This window comes from Hevea brasiliensis, chromosome 4 (genome assembly GCF_030052815.1).
Source record: "Hevea brasiliensis isolate MT/VB/25A 57/8 chromosome 4, ASM3005281v1, whole genome shotgun sequence".
Classification (NCBI taxonomy): domain Eukaryota; kingdom Viridiplantae; phylum Streptophyta; class Magnoliopsida; order Malpighiales; family Euphorbiaceae; genus Hevea; species Hevea brasiliensis.
Window position 1 is genome coordinate 728,423 of NC_079496.1, and position 17,277 is coordinate 745,699.

The following is a 17,277-nucleotide window of genomic DNA, read 5'->3' on the forward strand; positions in this document are numbered from 1 at the left end:
TCTAGATCGCTATAAAACAACAATCATAGCAATATCATAATGAACAAATGCAATATAAGACGTGCCTAATTTTTTCTATATACATATACGTATAAGTGATGCATGAGCATACCTTGAATATATAATAATTTTGAAATTATAAATAAAATCAATATCTACTTACAGATTAACCGAATATCACTGAGGCGGCTGGGTAGAGGAGAAGAGTTAACCCATATCACCTAAACAATTACATTACAAATTGATCAATATTTACTTAAACAAAACTTTGAAGAATAAAAGGACATCCTAAGTTTTGCTGAAAATCCGACAGAGTTCACATTATACCTAGGACCTACCCAACCTGCAAAATGATCCAAATAATAATACTTCTAAAACAATCTCCCATATCCACATCTCATTAACATCATATGGCCCCTCCTGGGCCCACCAAACCAGTAAAAAATCATATAATTATACATAAAATAATTATTTAAAAATTCAGAGTGTTACATTAGTATTTATTATGGCTAGGTCAAAATTAGGAATTAGAAGGCACTAATGTGGCACTTGATGTGGCAAAAATATATATATTTTTTTAATATGTTGGTATTGAGATGACAAAAATATTACTATTTTATATATTATTGCTGACGTGTTATAACTTTAATAATTAAAAAAATTAAATTTTTTATATTTTTATTAATTATAGCCAATTCTATAAGTTTATTTTATTTATAGCCAATTGACTAATTTTAATATAACCTAATATAAAATTTACATTTTGTTACTTAATACTACTGTTAAAAATGAATATATTATTTTTTTGCAATATTTATGAAGCTTACTTATGAAAATAGGTAAATTTTTATTAACTGCACCCACCTTTCTTCTCTCTCTCTTTGTCTCTCCTCTCACACACTGTCATTCAATAATATATATAGACAATCACCTATATTTTGATTATTATTATTATTTACTAAAATAATGAATACTATAGTTATTGATACTTTTTTACTTGAATTTTTAATTTTTAAATAAATAAAAAAATATGAGAGAAGAGAGAGGAGAAAATTATATTTTTTTATTATACTAAGTAATATAAATATTTATTTTTATAATTGTATTGGGTAATAAAATATTAATTTTTAATCAAATTAAATCAAGATTAGTTAATTGGCTATAAATGAAACGAACTTATAGAATTGACAATAATTAATAAAGGTCAAAAAGTTTTAAATTTTTTTAATTATTTAAGTTATGCCACGTCAATACCAACATACAAAATAATAATATTTTTTTCAACGTTAACCACCACATAAGTAAAAATAAAAAAGTTCATGCCAAGTCACATACTATATCAATAATAACATATTAAAAAAATAATATTTTTTATCACGTCAAATACCACGTCAGCATTTCCAAATCTTCAATTTTGATATGTTCACAATAAATACTAAACTTTTAAATTAAATCAAAATTGACAAAAAAAAATTAACTATAATTACAAAACAAGTAAAATTTTGAATTTTTTTAAATAAAATTTAAAATTAATTAAATATAATATTTATTTCAAGCATGAATTGGTGGTATGCACTCAATATATATATATATATATATAGCAATTGCAAAAACTATTGGTAAAAATTGTTGTGGACTTTTTTGAATCTTTATCTACAGGTCAATTATAAACAATTCTACATTTCTTTTATTTGGTAATTAAAATAGCTTTTCCATTATTGCTTTCTTTTTACTCAATGATGAGCCTTTTATAAAATTTTAAAGTTTATTTATCTTCAATGGTCAAATTAGTGGCAATTGGTTGGTGAATTCTCCTAGTAACTATATTTCATTAGATAAAATGTAATTTTTAACAGAAAGTTAAACAGTCTCAAGTCCAAACCTTTTTGTACGTTTGTTTGAATTTTAAGAGCTTAAACAGACAAATAGATTGGCCAAAGTTTATGTAACTATTGAACTATTTCACATGGACTTAAAATGGCCTTTTGCTTATATAAAAATTACTAGGTAATTGCCCGGATAAATGCTCATGTTATTAATAACTTTAATTTATATATTTACTTTTAATTTTAACATATAAAAATAATCTATATTTTTAATTAATTATTTCACATTTTATTTTTATTATTTTTATCTTTTAAACTTTTTAATAAAAATTTCATAATAAAATAATTAAAATATATACATATATATTAATATATATAATTGCCCTATAATAATTACTACTTATTATAGTATTAATAATATAATTATTAAAGAATTTATATGATAATACTATTAAAGAGAATATCTTATATTATTAATTACGTGACAATACTATAAAAGATAATATCACATGCCATACTTTCCATATATATATAAAAGATTACAAAATTTTAAATTATATAAAAACATAAGAAAACATCCCAAGGATGTCAAAAATGACTTCACCTCAACAAGAACTCCCCGACAGAAGTAACAAGACTAGGCCTGAGCAGTTTTTAGTGTGAACCAAAAAATAGAATTGAACTGAGCCATTTCAATTCCATCGATTCAATTTTTTAATTCTATCAGTGCGATTCGATTTAAAATTTTCAGCATATTCAATTTTCAGTTCGATTCAATTTTTCATCAATTAATATCAATAAAACAAAATAGTAAAATGACCCAAGCAATTTTTCAAGCCAAGATGCATAAGTCTCAAGACCCTTATCCAATCCAATTATTTATTCAAGCTTAGGTCAAAGAATAGAAATTAACCTAAAATATTTTAAATTTAATACAATAGAACAAAACCGAACCGAACCGTTTTTTTCCATTTAGTTCGATTTAATTATCCTTATATAATCGATTTAATTCAGTTTATTTTTTTTTAGTGATTCGATTTTTCAGTTTTTGAAGTTCAATTCGGTTCGAAACCGAACCGACCGAATGCTCTCCCTAAACAAGATAAAGCTTCCCCCTACTCCTATCAATTAATTACAGCATTCAGATAATCGAAACATGTACTCCGTCCGCCCTTATCTACCTCGGCAATAGATAATGACACGAGATGATTGTTAAAAAAAGACCAAAAGACAAAAGCCATTCTGTACACGTACAAGCTTTTGGAAGGACATAAATCAGAAGAGACTACCCGTTCACATTTACAGATATTATAAGGGGAAATTCCTCAGACAAAGATACAGTTCGCTAATTGATTGCCCTCTCAGGACTTGAACCAGTGACAGCTCCACCATGAACCAACTTTACAAACACTATACCTACTGCAGATGTTCCCAAATATGTACATTTGAAACCCTTTCAGAAAATTGACCATCACATATACCTTAATGCTATTCTAACGTGCCTTCATTTACAGTTCCAATCGAACTTGTTGGTTCCAATTCATCTTCACTCTGGGCTATCACAAATCTTATGTCTCCTGTCACAGCTCCTGGTGGCTCTGAAGCCTAGTCACTCAAATGGATTATGATGACCATCACAAGGTCAATAGATTGGTTTTCTCCACTTCGTATTATCCAAACAAAAACAATCTATCAGCTCAAATCAAAACCAGCTTCAGCATTTATAGCGTAGAGCAATTTTGTTTCCAGTTGCTGTTTGCTGTTACCGTAAACATTTGATAAGAAAATTACTAATGTCAGTAAATGAAAGAGCAACTGCTTCAAATTTATGCAAGAATACCTGAAATGGTTAATATGGATAAAATGTTAAAAACTGGATTAGAAAGAAGATGAAAGATGAAATGCATGGGATTGTCAATTCAATGGCATATATGCCTTATCTGTACAGTAAATTTCAGTCTAGAAAATGGAAGTGCAGCGCCAAATTTTGCTCTGAACAGCTGCAGGGTGAAACCAGTACTAGAATCCTAGAAATACCCTAGAGTTTCTCAATCTTTTTTTCTTTGTAACATCTAATTGTATGAAGCTCAACTGTTGCCTTTCCTAAAACGGCAGAAATTTTAAAATAAAAATATTACTTAACCAACAAACAGGGACAAACCTTCTATATGGTGGAAGCTTCAGAAGATTCATACAAGTAGCTGATGTTGGCAAACGATCAAGAGCTTCTTCAGAAGCACTGCCAGCAGCCCTGGAAAAAAATCAATAATAGATTAAAAATTTAAAGAAAATACAGAATAATAATTTCTGATATTTGGTTTCAGGCACTTTGCCAACCAATTGGCTTAGATTAACCTCAGTATTTCTTTGTGCCTCTCAATTTAATTTGACAGAAGTCTTACCTCTGTATGCAAAATAATGGCTCAAGGAATTTAAATCCAAGCAGTGGTCCTCGTGAGCAACCAGTAACAAACCTAAAAGAGTCATTATAGTTGCATCATTTTATAGTTTGTCCTCAAACTGACTAAACCCTGACAAATGAGACAGCAATACACGAACACTCAAATATAATAGATAAAAGACTCACTTCAAAAATTTCTTCTGTTTTTCCAAGGAAAAGCCTTTGAGAACTTCCCAGAACATCTCAATGACATAATGCTCCTATCAACATCAAGAAACAATAAAATAAGTAGCACAACAGCAAGAACACAACATTACAATCGACTTTCGATAATACACTAAAGTATAGATAGAGAGTTCTCAAGTTACAAAATGGTAAAAAGAGAGTTCATGTATCAAAAAATCAGGAGAGTAATAGCACACGTGGGGACCCAGAGCATTTTTTTTTTCCTGCCATTTATCTCACATTTTTCTTATGAGGTTTACGTTTCTCTGTGTGTATTTCCATCAATAAAAAAGAAAATGAAGAAAATCGAATGAATTCCTACAACTGGTAATAACCAACACATTTGAGGCAACAGTTTAAAAAAAAAATAACAGTACCACATATTGATTCCCAATTCCCATCAGAGCTTTGCAGTCAAAACAAATGAAAAAATAACTTACACTGTGATAACCTCCTGCATAATTGGTATGAAGACGAAGGTCATCAACATCCAAGCTTTCAAGTGAACCTGATATCAAGAGCTGTAAAAAAAACCAATGAGTCAGATAAAATACTCGGAGGAAAAAACATCAACACTCTACCCCCCCCCTTCCCCAAAACCAAAAAAAAAAGTAAAATAAATAACAACCATTTCACAGTTATGGCAGTCAAAAAGGCATTACCCCATGCATCAGCAACAGAAAGATGACCGAATTGAAAAACATTAAGTGAATAGACTACGTGCATTGCACACAACTAATACTTTTGTCATTTTGTCTAATCAGATTGGGTCATTACACCAAAGATTTAATATTACTATGGATTTAGAATTTGCTTCTGTATTCTACTTAGCAGTAGCTCAACTTTCATAGAACACTAGAACATATGTATATTAAGAATTATAGAAGAGCATTAAATAGACAATATGCACCTGGGAGCAGTATGAATGATGCATAAACTACTTTGGAATAACAGTGTGTTACACGTAATAGCCATTTGGCGCTTCACAAGCACCAACTGAAGTTGACTTATTTGATGAGCAAATTGTATTTACCACATCATTTTTCCATATTAAGAATACCGACTAATCAATTCATTAACGTGAAAGATTTAATACTGCTGTTAAACATAGGTTCATTGATGAGCAAATTGAATTCCTCCAAAGATAGCACTTTATTCATAACGAAGTTGAATACCTGAAGTTCATGTTCATTGAACATATCAATCCAATCTTTCTGTATGAGCTGCTGAAAGCCCCTCAAAAAATGAGAACTTTGTTGGCGTATCTGAAATATTAACAAATATCATAACAAGATCATATGACAAAAGACAGTTCACAATAAAACTGAAATGGACTAAATTAATGATAATTAAAGGTTGGATACCTGAAAATTCAAACGATGGTTGGATACAAGATGAATAAATGTAATAACATTCTCATTAGTAACACGATTGTTTCTTCCTCCAGGAAGCAGTTCTTCTTCTGTTTGCTCTCCATACTCATTATTTACAATGACAAAGTAGAGTTCCAATTCAGAAATGTCACCTTGATAGTGCTGTAAATCACAAAAATAAGAATAAAGAAAAGTGCAAAATATTAGCATGTGGGTGTGTGTAAAAGGAGAGGGCTCCAAATTTAAAAGAATACATATGAAAGCATAAGCATCTAGTTTAAGTAAAATGTACCTTCAGGAAAATAAGATGGCGATATAATTCTGGGTCCAAGGAAGGCAGGTCATTCAGATAGTTGAACCTGATCAAGAAAGAAATACAAATAAATGTAAATTGATACTGCAAATTTTACTGGCGTAAAGAAATATCCACAGCAGCAAGCAAGCTAACTAATTGATGATTTGATCTTATTCCATGCCATCATCATCAGTAGGCACCAGACAAAAGTAGTCATATATAAATAATTCTTAATAAACAAGCTTCATAGGAAAATTGATGACAAAGATTCGAGACTAAAGGCATTATTAACTACAGATAAAACCATGTAAATATCATAGTGATTATAACCCAACTTGCAATAGCACATTCAACAGCATCAATCTTGTCCAAGATCTCAACACAACATGCTAAGAGATTAACTAGAGATAAAACCATGTAAACTGAAAGAAAACACACAAAATTCATAAATATACAAGTAGGGAATTGGAGGATGTTCGCAAAAATACATACAAACTGAAGGAATGTAGAGTATAGATAGCATTAGAAATCATACTTTTGTTTTAATTTGCTCAAGAAGAATGTTGCGAATGGTATATCAACAAGAATACCTTCAAACATAGCCTGCAAAAAGAAGAAAATTAACACTATTACGAATTAAAATTGATAGCATGCACAGAAATTAAATATGAAACATTCAATTACACCATGTGGGCAAAATTTTGGATCCATGTAAAAGAGACAAATGACAACCACCCACATGGATTTTCATATTAAAAATTTCAAAAGTAATTAGAATGGTAGCCAAGCACACAAGTTTTTGCCAATGCAAGTTCTGAGAAGGCAGCCTTCAAGCAATGTTGCACAGAGGCTGTTTCCATGTTTCAAAAACATGATTGCCCACATGTTACGAGAAACTTACCATTGCACCAACCATCAGCAAATACAATGATGTTGAACCAAAAATAGGATTGTGAAGAAAGCAAGATAGTAGCAGTGCCTTCTGCCAACTGGTGGCAATGCTTAAAATAATTGCATGCTCACATAACAGTGACTTTATAGTGAAAGCTCATTCATCCATAAGAGTTGAGATGTCCAAGAAAGCCTATCAAAGACGCTCTAAACTGATTTACTCAAAACTAAATATACAATGGACAACCATAAGATTTGCTAATAGTTAATGCCATCCCAGAGTAAATAACACAGGAAATTCAAATGCTAGTGATAGAAAGTAATTCATGTCAGATGTGCTGCTCGCTAGCATTTATATGCTGCTAACAGAGAGACATCAAGCAGTTGATCTTCAATCTATAAATGTTACTGAAACCACAACATTATTGACAAACGTATAAAATATGAAGGTAGGGAGGATTCCAAACCTTTGCAAGAAGAGTTCCAAGAAAATGGAAAAACTGAAGATGCTGTTCATGTATCATTCCTGAACCCGGATTAGGATACAGTAGGTGATCTGCTGTTTCCTGGATGTAAAGTGCCAGCAGAAAGTTAATAAATAAAGAGTGCAGCATTGCAACAGAAAGTCAGCACCTCAAATAAACAAATATTTTTTTTAAAAAAAAACTCAGCACAAAAACAAGGCACTGAGGAGGGGGTAGAGAGTTAACATCAAGCAACGGTGATTACTGAGCCTAACATGAGGGCATTGGTGTGGTAGAATCCCAGGTCAGGCACATGGTAAGAAGATCTGGCTTTATAGTGATAGTTTAGGTTCCAACCTTGTGAGGTGCCTTTTTAAGGGCACAGCTGTGATGACCGAGGGTCCAAAGCAAACAATCACTCACATGTGCCGGGCCTAACATTTACATTTGGTATCAAAGCCACCTCAGTGACATTTCATCACCTCTAACGAGGATGTTAGAGATCTTGTCATGTGGGCGTTGGACTGTGCTGACTCCCACATCGAGCGTATGCTAAGGATATCTAGGCTTTATAATGAGGGTTTAGGTAGGTTAAAACAATAACGCCAAAGGGCTAAAGCAGACAATTCCTCACACGCGTTAAGCCTAATCGTTAAGGGAGGGACCGCCCAGCCATTGGACTGCACACAAAGGCAGGAGACGAAGAGAGAAAATATACTAACCGATAAAGAGAAATTGTGAAGCAAACAAAACATACTTAGAATACATGAAAAAGAAGCACCAAAGTCTAAACCATATTAGAAAGCAGTGCTTTATCTGCAATTCTGGTCAAAACATTCACAGAAATGTGCCTTTGTGTTCAGTTTAATACAAGTGCGTGTGTGTCAGTGTGCAAGTGTGTGTGCGAGAGAGAGAGAGAGAGAGAGAGAGAGAGAGCCATCTAATATTATCACAACTCATGCATTTCAAACCTTAAATAATCCATACTGCACATCGAATGCTGCTCGAGTAATGTTCTCCATGAAATCTTTAAAAATTCCACCGCCATCAATGCCAGCCTCCTCAACTCCAAACTCATTGACAAATGCCACACGAATCTGTGTGTAAGCAGACTAACCATGAACATGCTAGAAATCATAATTTTTTTTTATCATCTACAAACAGAAGCTTATGCATAAACCAAAGAAAATACCAATCCTCGAAGATCTTCTTCAGACAAAGCACTCATCTGATTATAAGCATCTTCCAGAATATGATCCCGTCGAATTCTGAATCTGTTCCTTGTAAAAACACCATGGGCCCCATTTCTTTGCCTGGCTGCCAATAATTGCGACTGCAAGACAAATTTACATGTTAGGAACTGACACAAATATCAGAGAGAAAGTTGGACATTTGAAACTGTGGCTGATGGAAAACATAGATTATCAATGGATGGATGGGAGGGGGAGGGGATGGCCGAAGGCGATGACTCCCACTCTAAATCCATTTCTCAAAATTTCAGTTATTCCAGAATAAGTTAGACAACTTATATCACTTACATTGAATATTTTAACCCTGCTTGTAAAAGGTACCAAAAATGGAGCTCGCTTCATTATGTCATTTGCTTTCGTCCCATCTAGTACAGCCTGAAAAAACAAATGTAAAAAAAAAAAAAATAAAAAAAAAAAAATAAAAAAGCAACAGAATATCTTGGGTCTGAGGGATCCAAAAGATGCATTGAAGATGCTTGCCTGGGAAATGAAGAAATCATCAACACCATCAGCATGGAAGTCACTGGGTGGAGTAAATTGTCGTCTGTTGTTCCAATCTTGCAACTACAACATTTTATTTAAGATATAAGACAATAAGAAGTATATTACCTCCCGCATTATTATTATTATAGTCTACTGCAACCAGTTATTCCCCCTCAGTGAAGAATAACCATGGAATCTACCTTGATTAGATTAAGAAATAAAAACCAATAATTGCAAATAACAACTAACAACATCATTCTCTTTACATTAGAAATTCAACAAATACCTGAGAGAGGAGTTCAGAAGCTACGACGCTAACTCTGTGTTTAATAGATTCAACAGGGTTCCGCCTATAAGCAGAAGTGTTCATCATCTGTTTCACTGCATTGTTGTGTGCCATAGGATTCACCCATAGGAGCTGCCATAAGGCCTGCAGAGAATAGTAAATGCAACAAACATAACTGTAAATTACCAAGACTTAAAAATGGGTTCCCACAAAGTCACTGACTAACGAAAGTAACAGCGTACGGTTTACATTTCCCTTTTCTGTGATGTTAAACTACAACTTGTCAACAAATATTTACCTGTCTCAGAATAATAATTAGGCATCTGATATCTTTTAATGATAGTGGCTTCTCCTGTTCATAGAACTCCTCATTATCAACAATCATAAGCATGTGCCTGTTGACCAGAGATAGAAGTAAGAAATATATACATCCCTGAAATGTAAAAGTATGAGAATGAGGGGGAAAATAGACTAATTCATGGGCCTGGGAAACTGGTCGGCCTGAAAAAATGCCAGGCTTGTTCTGGGTCTGGGATTTGAGTTTACATATGAACAGGCACACCTGATTAATAAAAAATTAATATTTTTTTATTGTACAAGCCAGGCCCAGTCAAGGTTCAAAACTGTTGGCCTCACTTGGGTCCAGAAAGCAATATGGCACTCTAGCATTGAAAAAGAATATGTAAATGAAACCCAGAAATGAACAAAATTTCAAATACCAATATCAGAAGAAACCAAAAAAAAAAAATACAGAAGCAGACTTACTTGTATACAGGACAAAAAACAGCCAGAGGCAGTAACCAGCCAGGCACATCAGCTGGAAGATGCAATAACTGCTCAGGCAAGGATGACCATCTTTGCTTTTCATGACACTGCTTCATAAAATTCCAAAGCACTCGAACCAGATCAGTTCTATAAGCTAGTATAGTCATGATTCTTTCGAGCGGTAAAGTATTGAAAATGACATTCAGAAAAGCACATGCAGCACCAACAGCTGTAACCTCTTTTTCATCCAGTCCATAATGAGAACCATTGAGTGAAATTTCTCCAAATAAAACATTTGTCTGCCCCAAAACAAAATTTCTAATTATTGCTCAGTGGATTGCATATCAAAGGGTGAATACTGCTCTACTTGTTAGAAAGAAGTCATCAGAAAAGTGTCAAACTGGAAAGCTTACCAATTGTAAAAGGAAGCGTGAATTTATAGCATTGGTTATTTGTTGTTCCAAATCTCTATTCAAAACTATTTCCATCTCATCAGGCAGTGCGGCATCATCCTCAGCCAGTGTGGAATCTGTAGAACAGCAGTTACAGGTATTTATACATTTCGATCGAGCAGCTTTAAAATAATGGTAAAAGATAAATTTATTTCATATTAAACAGAATAACCAAATAAAAAATTAATAGAGTGAGCATTTATACTTTCTCTAGTTTCCCGACTTGATGATTTTATAGGAGGAAGTGTCTCCAACAAGAATGTTGTAACAGCTGCAAGGTCTATGGCCTAATTAAAATAAAAAAAAAGACTGCAAATCAGCTTCAAAACCTGATGAGTTCCCTTAAAACACTAACAAACTAAGTAACTTCGATTAGGAACAAAACAGCAACCAATATCAAGTAACTTAAAAAAGGAATAACTAATGAGAAAGACTTAGAAATGTCAATAAGAAAAGCGCAAAGTTTCATTATTAGAGAAAGCTATTAGTTCCACTTCCCATGTATGAATGTGTGTGTGTGCATGCACAGATGTATGCATAGCCACTCAGATTTTCAAGGATTCCTCACCATCTCAAATGAACAATCAGGCTGCGATAAAGTAACTCCAGCAGTTTCTAACATGTTTCCAAGGAGACAGGCATAACCAGGATATTCTGCTGAAACATCATTGGGCAGTACATTAGCATGACCCTGCACACATAGTGCCATCTGATGAGTGTAATGTCGGCTCAGCTCCCGAGTTGCAAAGACCTGGGTCGGGAAAGTCACTCGAATTATAATATATAACAATTACAGAATTTCAACAATTAGCAGTGAAGATAACATTAAGGAATGTCCAACACAGAAATGCATTGGCAAAATAAATTCTAGGGAACAAGATAAAAAAAAAAAAAGGATGAAATAATCAATAAAGTTTTCTTTTATGAGCAGCACACCACCAGAATATTATGAAGAAAATCTACTAATCCCACCAGAATATTAGAAAAAACAATACCTCTTTTAAGCTTGGAAAAAGCTGCCATAAGAAAGGAATTGTCAGCATCTGAGAGGAGAAACTACATAGCGGATCAATATGTGGGCAAATACATGGCTTCTGACCAACATGAGAAATTATCATAGAGAGCATGCGCTCCAATGAAGGAGCTTTTCCAACACAATTGTTAGGCCTTCTATTTTCCTGCACATCGTTAAGGGGAGGAACAATATGTAACTCCAGACTTAAGGAAACATAATATCCAGACAGGCATAAAGGAAACAGAGGTTTGCAATGGTTATTAAAAAGATCATCTTATAAAGGTTGAAGAAAAGCATAAGAGACATGATGATTGTTGTGGAAAAGGAAATGATGAATTGGATAGTATAGAGCATGGTCTATATCCAGCATTTTACTACAATAAAAATATGCATACTTTACCATTGAGCTAGTAGCCCAACGGTCGGGTGCCTATCTTGTAAAACAAGAAGTTAGGGTCAAACCCTAGAAGCCCTCTCCCATTTAAAAGTTTCCAAAGTGTCAAAATACTTCCAGACTGTATTTTACCACATCAGATAACAAAGCAAAAGAAAGTTTGCAGGAATTAGAATGATACCTTCCCCACAAGAACAATTTCTCTAAATAGAGTGAAGACATTTCTTTGCAATAGATAGCCGACAATCTTACATGCCCATGGAAGTTTTTGATCTATCAACAGAACTACAACTTCCAGCAAGACAACTGCCGGTTCACTAGATTCCCACGGTGTCATCAATACTTGATCCTTCAATTGTTCTCTGCTCCAAAATGAAATGTTGCATGAGCAACACTTGCATCACACAACTACTTAAACATAAAGATAGCAATTTTTTTTTTTTTTTTTTTTTGGGGGTGGGGGGGGGGGGGAACACCCAACAGCATCGTCCAAAAAGATTTGTGCTAATTGAGCATATTGCAATTTTAGATATCCTAGGCCTTATATATATATATATATATATATATATATATATATATAAAATAAAATAAGAGAACTTCATAAATTAAGCAAAAGATAAAAAGTAAAATATATTCTAGTAAATAAGTAGAATGAAAATCAACCGCATTGACAAGTGACATAATAGCAATATCTGATCATGCAGAATTATATTGCCAAATTAACCATCAAGAATGAAATGATTCAATTTCCTTTCTTCTAGAAATCCCAAAAACGTTAAGCATGCAATGAAAGCCACTTGTGAATTGCAAGATGATCACATAAGGTCCATACTCAATATGAGATATTGAAAAATACAGAGAAACTGACATACAACAACTTAAGATTGACACAAATATGTACTGTGTACATTTAAGATTCAATATCTGAACATCATGCCAATTTAGCAGACATCACAACTACCTTATTACAATTTCATGCAATCTTGATTACTCATGGAAGATCTCAAACAATTATTTACAATTTCAATATCCCTGAATTATATACACACAAACATAGCACATGAAACATCTCTCATGCAAGGACTCCACAAAATCTCTTGCCTTTCAAAGTAAGGTCAGACAGCATCACAATTTCACAACAGATTAACAAATTATGCCCACTAATCAAGAATATTTGCAAAGGACAGATACAATTGGAGCTTCTAGAATCGAACGTCTCCACTCTACAGTTATTATAGTCAAAACCATTGCCCAATGGCAACTTCGCATGAAAATAAATCGAACATTTGAATGCCTCTCATGTACCAAGAGCTAAGGACAGACTTAAATAATTAAGTTAAAACTTTGGCAAGCAACTGACAACCAAATTCAGTATATTTGACTGCTCAAAATTTTTAAGAGATATTTAAACAAGGTATTGATGGAACCAACCTATTATGATATACAGCCTGAATACAACAGAACGCAAGTTGTTTCACCCTATAGTCCACCAAAGCATGATTGGTCAGATAATCTACACCACCAAACAGACTAATGATATCCCCTGTCACGCAATTACAAATTGTTAATACAAACAAAAAAATTTCCAGCAGCGAAGTATATCAACTATATTAATACAGGTGAGAATGCAAAGAAGACCATTCCTAAGACAGCTGTTAGCAAAGCAGACAGTAGTCTTAGGAAAAAGGAAGCAATGATCAATCCGTAAAGAAGTAGTTCGATGAGAGCATAGATACCATTATCTTGAACAAGTTGCAAAAGCAATCGGCAGGTCTCCACAAGGACAGTAAAATCACCATTATTTTGTGCATTGAAGAAAAAGAATAGATTGCGTAGGAACTCTGAATCTGGACCAAAAGATTGCCTAGATGCATAAACAATGTAAAGTGGAAAAATCCACTTAGAACATCAGACATGTAATGCCCATTAGAGATTGACAGTGCTTAATGCATTTTACTAAAATAAGAATAAATATACAACAGTGAACCTGTTAATATTTAGGTAACTCTTCCCATAGGTTCTATAGAACTGATCTCGCACCTTATCATGCTCAGCTTCCACAGCCTTTCTCCCTCTAAAGCATTTCTGTAGTCATTAATCAGTCAACACTTTGCAATAAATGCATAATCAAGTTCTAAACTCTACTGCTGATGTAAATATCAATTAACTAATTCAAGCTGCATGTATTTTAGATTCCATTCGCTGTAAATGAGATGTAGACTGTGTCCAGTCTAATGATTGTTCTGAAAAATTATGAATAAAGTTGCCACAGATTTTCTATCTCACAACATAAAACTGTTTATTTAGTTATGGTACAAATATAAAGCTTAATCTAATTTTTAAGCCTGATAAGAAAAGAATTCCTCAATTTTTTTTTCTCCATTTAAAGTGGTAAGAATCATGGGAATGAGTAAACTTGATAATTTCTTATTTGCATTCACCAGAGAAGCATCATGTCCTTTTTATTGAAGTGAAACAGTTATTAGCCCTAAGACAAATCAGCATTAAGTCCTCTTACGTATTTTAAACCTCTTCTGACTATATCATGCAACATATGTACATTGGCAACCAAAATCAACTTTTCTGATTCTTCTTATTTGCATTCACCAGAAAAGCATCATGTCCTTTTTATTGAAATGAAACAGTTATTAGCCCTAAGACAAATCAGCATGAAGTCCTCTTACTTATTTTAAACCTCTCATGGCTATGTCATGTAACATATGTACATTGGCAACCAAAATCAACTTTTCTGATTCTTCTTATTTGCGTTCACCAGAAAAGCATCATGTCCTTTGTATTGAAATGAAACAGTTATTAGCCCTAAGACAAATCAGTATGAATTCCTCTTACTTATTTTAAACCTCTTCTGACTATATCGTGTAACATATGTACATTGGTAACCAAAATCAACTTTTTCTGATTCATTTCCATAAATTGATTTTGACTAAATCTGGTGCCCCTGTTGTTTTTTGGTATAACAACACATGCTAATTGTAATCACATTACACAACATTCCATCCACAAATAATGCAAATAAATTGCTTCGCACCAAAAAAAAAATATTCAGTCTCTTGAACGTAATTTCCCCCATTATCTTCCACATGTATCCTTGCTAAAGGATCACTGCACAAATTGGGCCCATGAATCACTGCAGCTTGCCACCTAAACATCACGTTTCCAATCAAAGAGACAGTTTGCTACCAATTGAATGCTTCTAGACACATTTGTGAAAGTTAACTTGAGCATAGCAATTTGATTTCTGTAACCAGTACTCTTCCATTCCCAACAAAAGCTACTTAAAAGTATCTAACGAAGTTGCTACGCATCAACCTGAGCTAAAACCATAAAATATCAACCGTCATAACTCTCCATCAGAACTTAATTAATCAGTAAAAACCCCAACCTTTGGAAATCCTTCCAATCCTATACCCACATCTTAAAAATTACATAGAATCCGTATGTAAACAACACTATTACTTTTAAAATGTAACAATGTACATAACACCCAGTTTCCAACTCCAAACCATAAAAAATCCATTTACTAAGATAAAAAAAAAAATAAAATTAAAAAAAAAAAAAGCTTCCATCAATTACAATAGCAAGTATACACAAGTTATAAAAACAGTCTAGTTGATAAAACAAAAGCAAAAACTCTTTATCGAGCTAAACCTAACCTGAATTTTTATTGCAGCCGAATTCTGTTGGCGCAACCACAATCGACGGTTTCGCTCCAATCTAGTTTGCTCAATAAGTTTCTGTCTGTCTCTCTCCTTGGAGCTCCGGCCTCCCAAATCAACTCGCTTCCGAGTGGTTGGATCACCGGTAAAAAACATCCTCCCAGAGTCGACACAGCTAACTTACGCCCTAATTCCTACGAGAATAAAAATCAACCACGCCGTCGAATTCGAGGTTTAAGAATCGATTAGAGACAGCTGATGCTCAAGGCAAGGCTTGTGTTGACAAAATAGGCTATGATCAGAGAAAATGAAGGGATCGCCGAAGTGAAATAATCAGAAAATAAAAAAGAGAGAATGGAGAAATTAGTGTTTGATTTAGGAAAGCAAAAGGAGAGTTGAAGAAGAGGAGAAGTTTATGAATTTTCACGCGCTTTTTCTCTGGCAGAGTGGAGATGGAAGATGAAGAGAAGGACCCGAAAAGTTACAGATCAAAAAGGCCGCATATGCGTATGTGAGAATTGTGCAAGACTATAGTTTTAATGCCGTTTCGTTTATATTGTAAACAAAAACGACAGTCCACGCACGACCAGGATTCAGGCTCAAAAGCTTCAAGGGCTAAGTAATTCCATACTTTGGAGTCTAATATAATTATCATCCCAATTTAATATCTCATAATTTTTAAGATGACTTAATTATATAATTTTGACATGATTATAATGTTGCTATACAAATTTATAATTTTTAAATATTAATATAAAATTAATCTTAAGTAAAGTCAATAACAAAAAAAATCCATATAATTAATATTAACTAATTTAAAATTAAATTTTCATTATTGTTTTTTTTCTATGAGGGTAAGTTCATCAAAATTAAGAAGTTGATCCAAGAGCAACAAATAAAATGAAAGCCGAGATCAGTATTCTCTTGGGTGGGGAAATAAATGGGCCTAGCCTTGTGGCTTGTAAAAATTAAATAGATGGGCAGATGGTTAAGTTATTATGATGCCTTATCTGGATCAAACAATGGATTAAAATTAGACCCAGAAAAGGCCCACATTGAAGGTATAGTACAAATTACAATTACAAACTTCTCGTGCGAGTGATTGGAGACTTCTAACAAACAGTTGGTGAGCAAAAAAAAAAAAAAGAAAAAGCATCCATGAATTAAGGGTTGACATTGCACAATCACATGGATACTTGTACGATCTAAGTGGATAGAGATAAAAGTCCAAGGCTTATTAATTAATGTCAAAGGAAATTAGGTGTTGTTGCAAAGTTATATATTCATGGAGTCCTGAATCTAATTCTGCAAACTAAGAAATTTGCATGCATGTTATCATTATTAGAGGTTTATTAATTCAAACTGGGAAGATTAATGGTTATTGAGCTGACTCCTGCCTTACCCACTTAGAGTTTGGTTCAATTTTGTGCATAACTGCGTGCTCTGGTAGTTGACATTTTAGGCCTTTTTGACTCGTGTT

The 17,277-nt window shown here is 33.3% G+C and overlaps 1 protein-coding gene across 4 annotated transcripts; it reads right to left on the minus strand.

Annotated features, from left to right (window-relative positions):
- Positions 1–2,972: 2,972 nt before the first annotated feature.
- Positions 2,973–16,418, minus strand: LOC110637209 (E3 ubiquitin-protein ligase UPL6). 4 transcript variants are annotated; one of them, XM_058144867.1, is made up of 26 exons: positions 15,795–16,418; positions 14,108–14,205; positions 13,857–13,984; positions 13,552–13,663; positions 12,302–12,482; positions 11,707–11,889; positions 11,280–11,462; positions 10,917–10,998; positions 10,673–10,788; positions 10,260–10,558; positions 9,793–9,889; positions 9,495–9,638; positions 9,206–9,289; positions 9,014–9,100; positions 8,668–8,808; positions 8,447–8,572; positions 7,479–7,577; positions 6,656–6,723; positions 6,118–6,184; positions 5,817–5,987; positions 5,628–5,717; positions 4,893–4,973; positions 4,414–4,487; positions 4,229–4,300; positions 3,988–4,077; positions 2,973–3,585 (listed from the first exon to the last, which is right to left on the minus strand). In XM_058144867.1, exons 1-26 carry the CDS (start codon positions 15,951–15,953, stop codon positions 3,519–3,521), a joined length of 3,099 nt encoding a protein of 1,032 aa, XP_058000850.1. In that variant the 5' UTR covers positions 15,954–16,418; the 3' UTR covers positions 2,973–3,518. The 4 variants fall into 4 exon arrangements, with proteins under 4 accessions (XP_058000850.1, XP_058000848.1, XP_058000849.1 ...); XM_058144865.1 differs by having other exon boundaries at positions 2,973–3,666; positions 13,857–14,019; positions 14,161–14,205; positions 15,795–16,335; XM_058144866.1 differs by having other exon boundaries at positions 2,973–3,666; positions 11,280–11,402; positions 15,795–16,335.
- Between the last annotated feature and the right edge of the window lie 859 nt (positions 16,419–17,277).

Coding starts and splice junctions, on each gene's coding strand:
- LOC110637209 (XM_058144864.1), bottom strand. CDS start 15,953: ATGTTTTTTACCGGTGATCCAACCACTCGGAAGCGAGTTGATTTGGGA. Junction 9,101..9,205: donor ATGATTTCTTCATTTCCCAG/GCAAGCATCTTC, acceptor TTGTTTTTTCAG/GCTGTACTAGATGGGACGAA. Junction 4,974..5,627: donor TCAATGAACATGAACTTCAG/GTATTCAACTTC, acceptor TTTTTTTTACAG/CTCTTGATATCAGGTTCACT.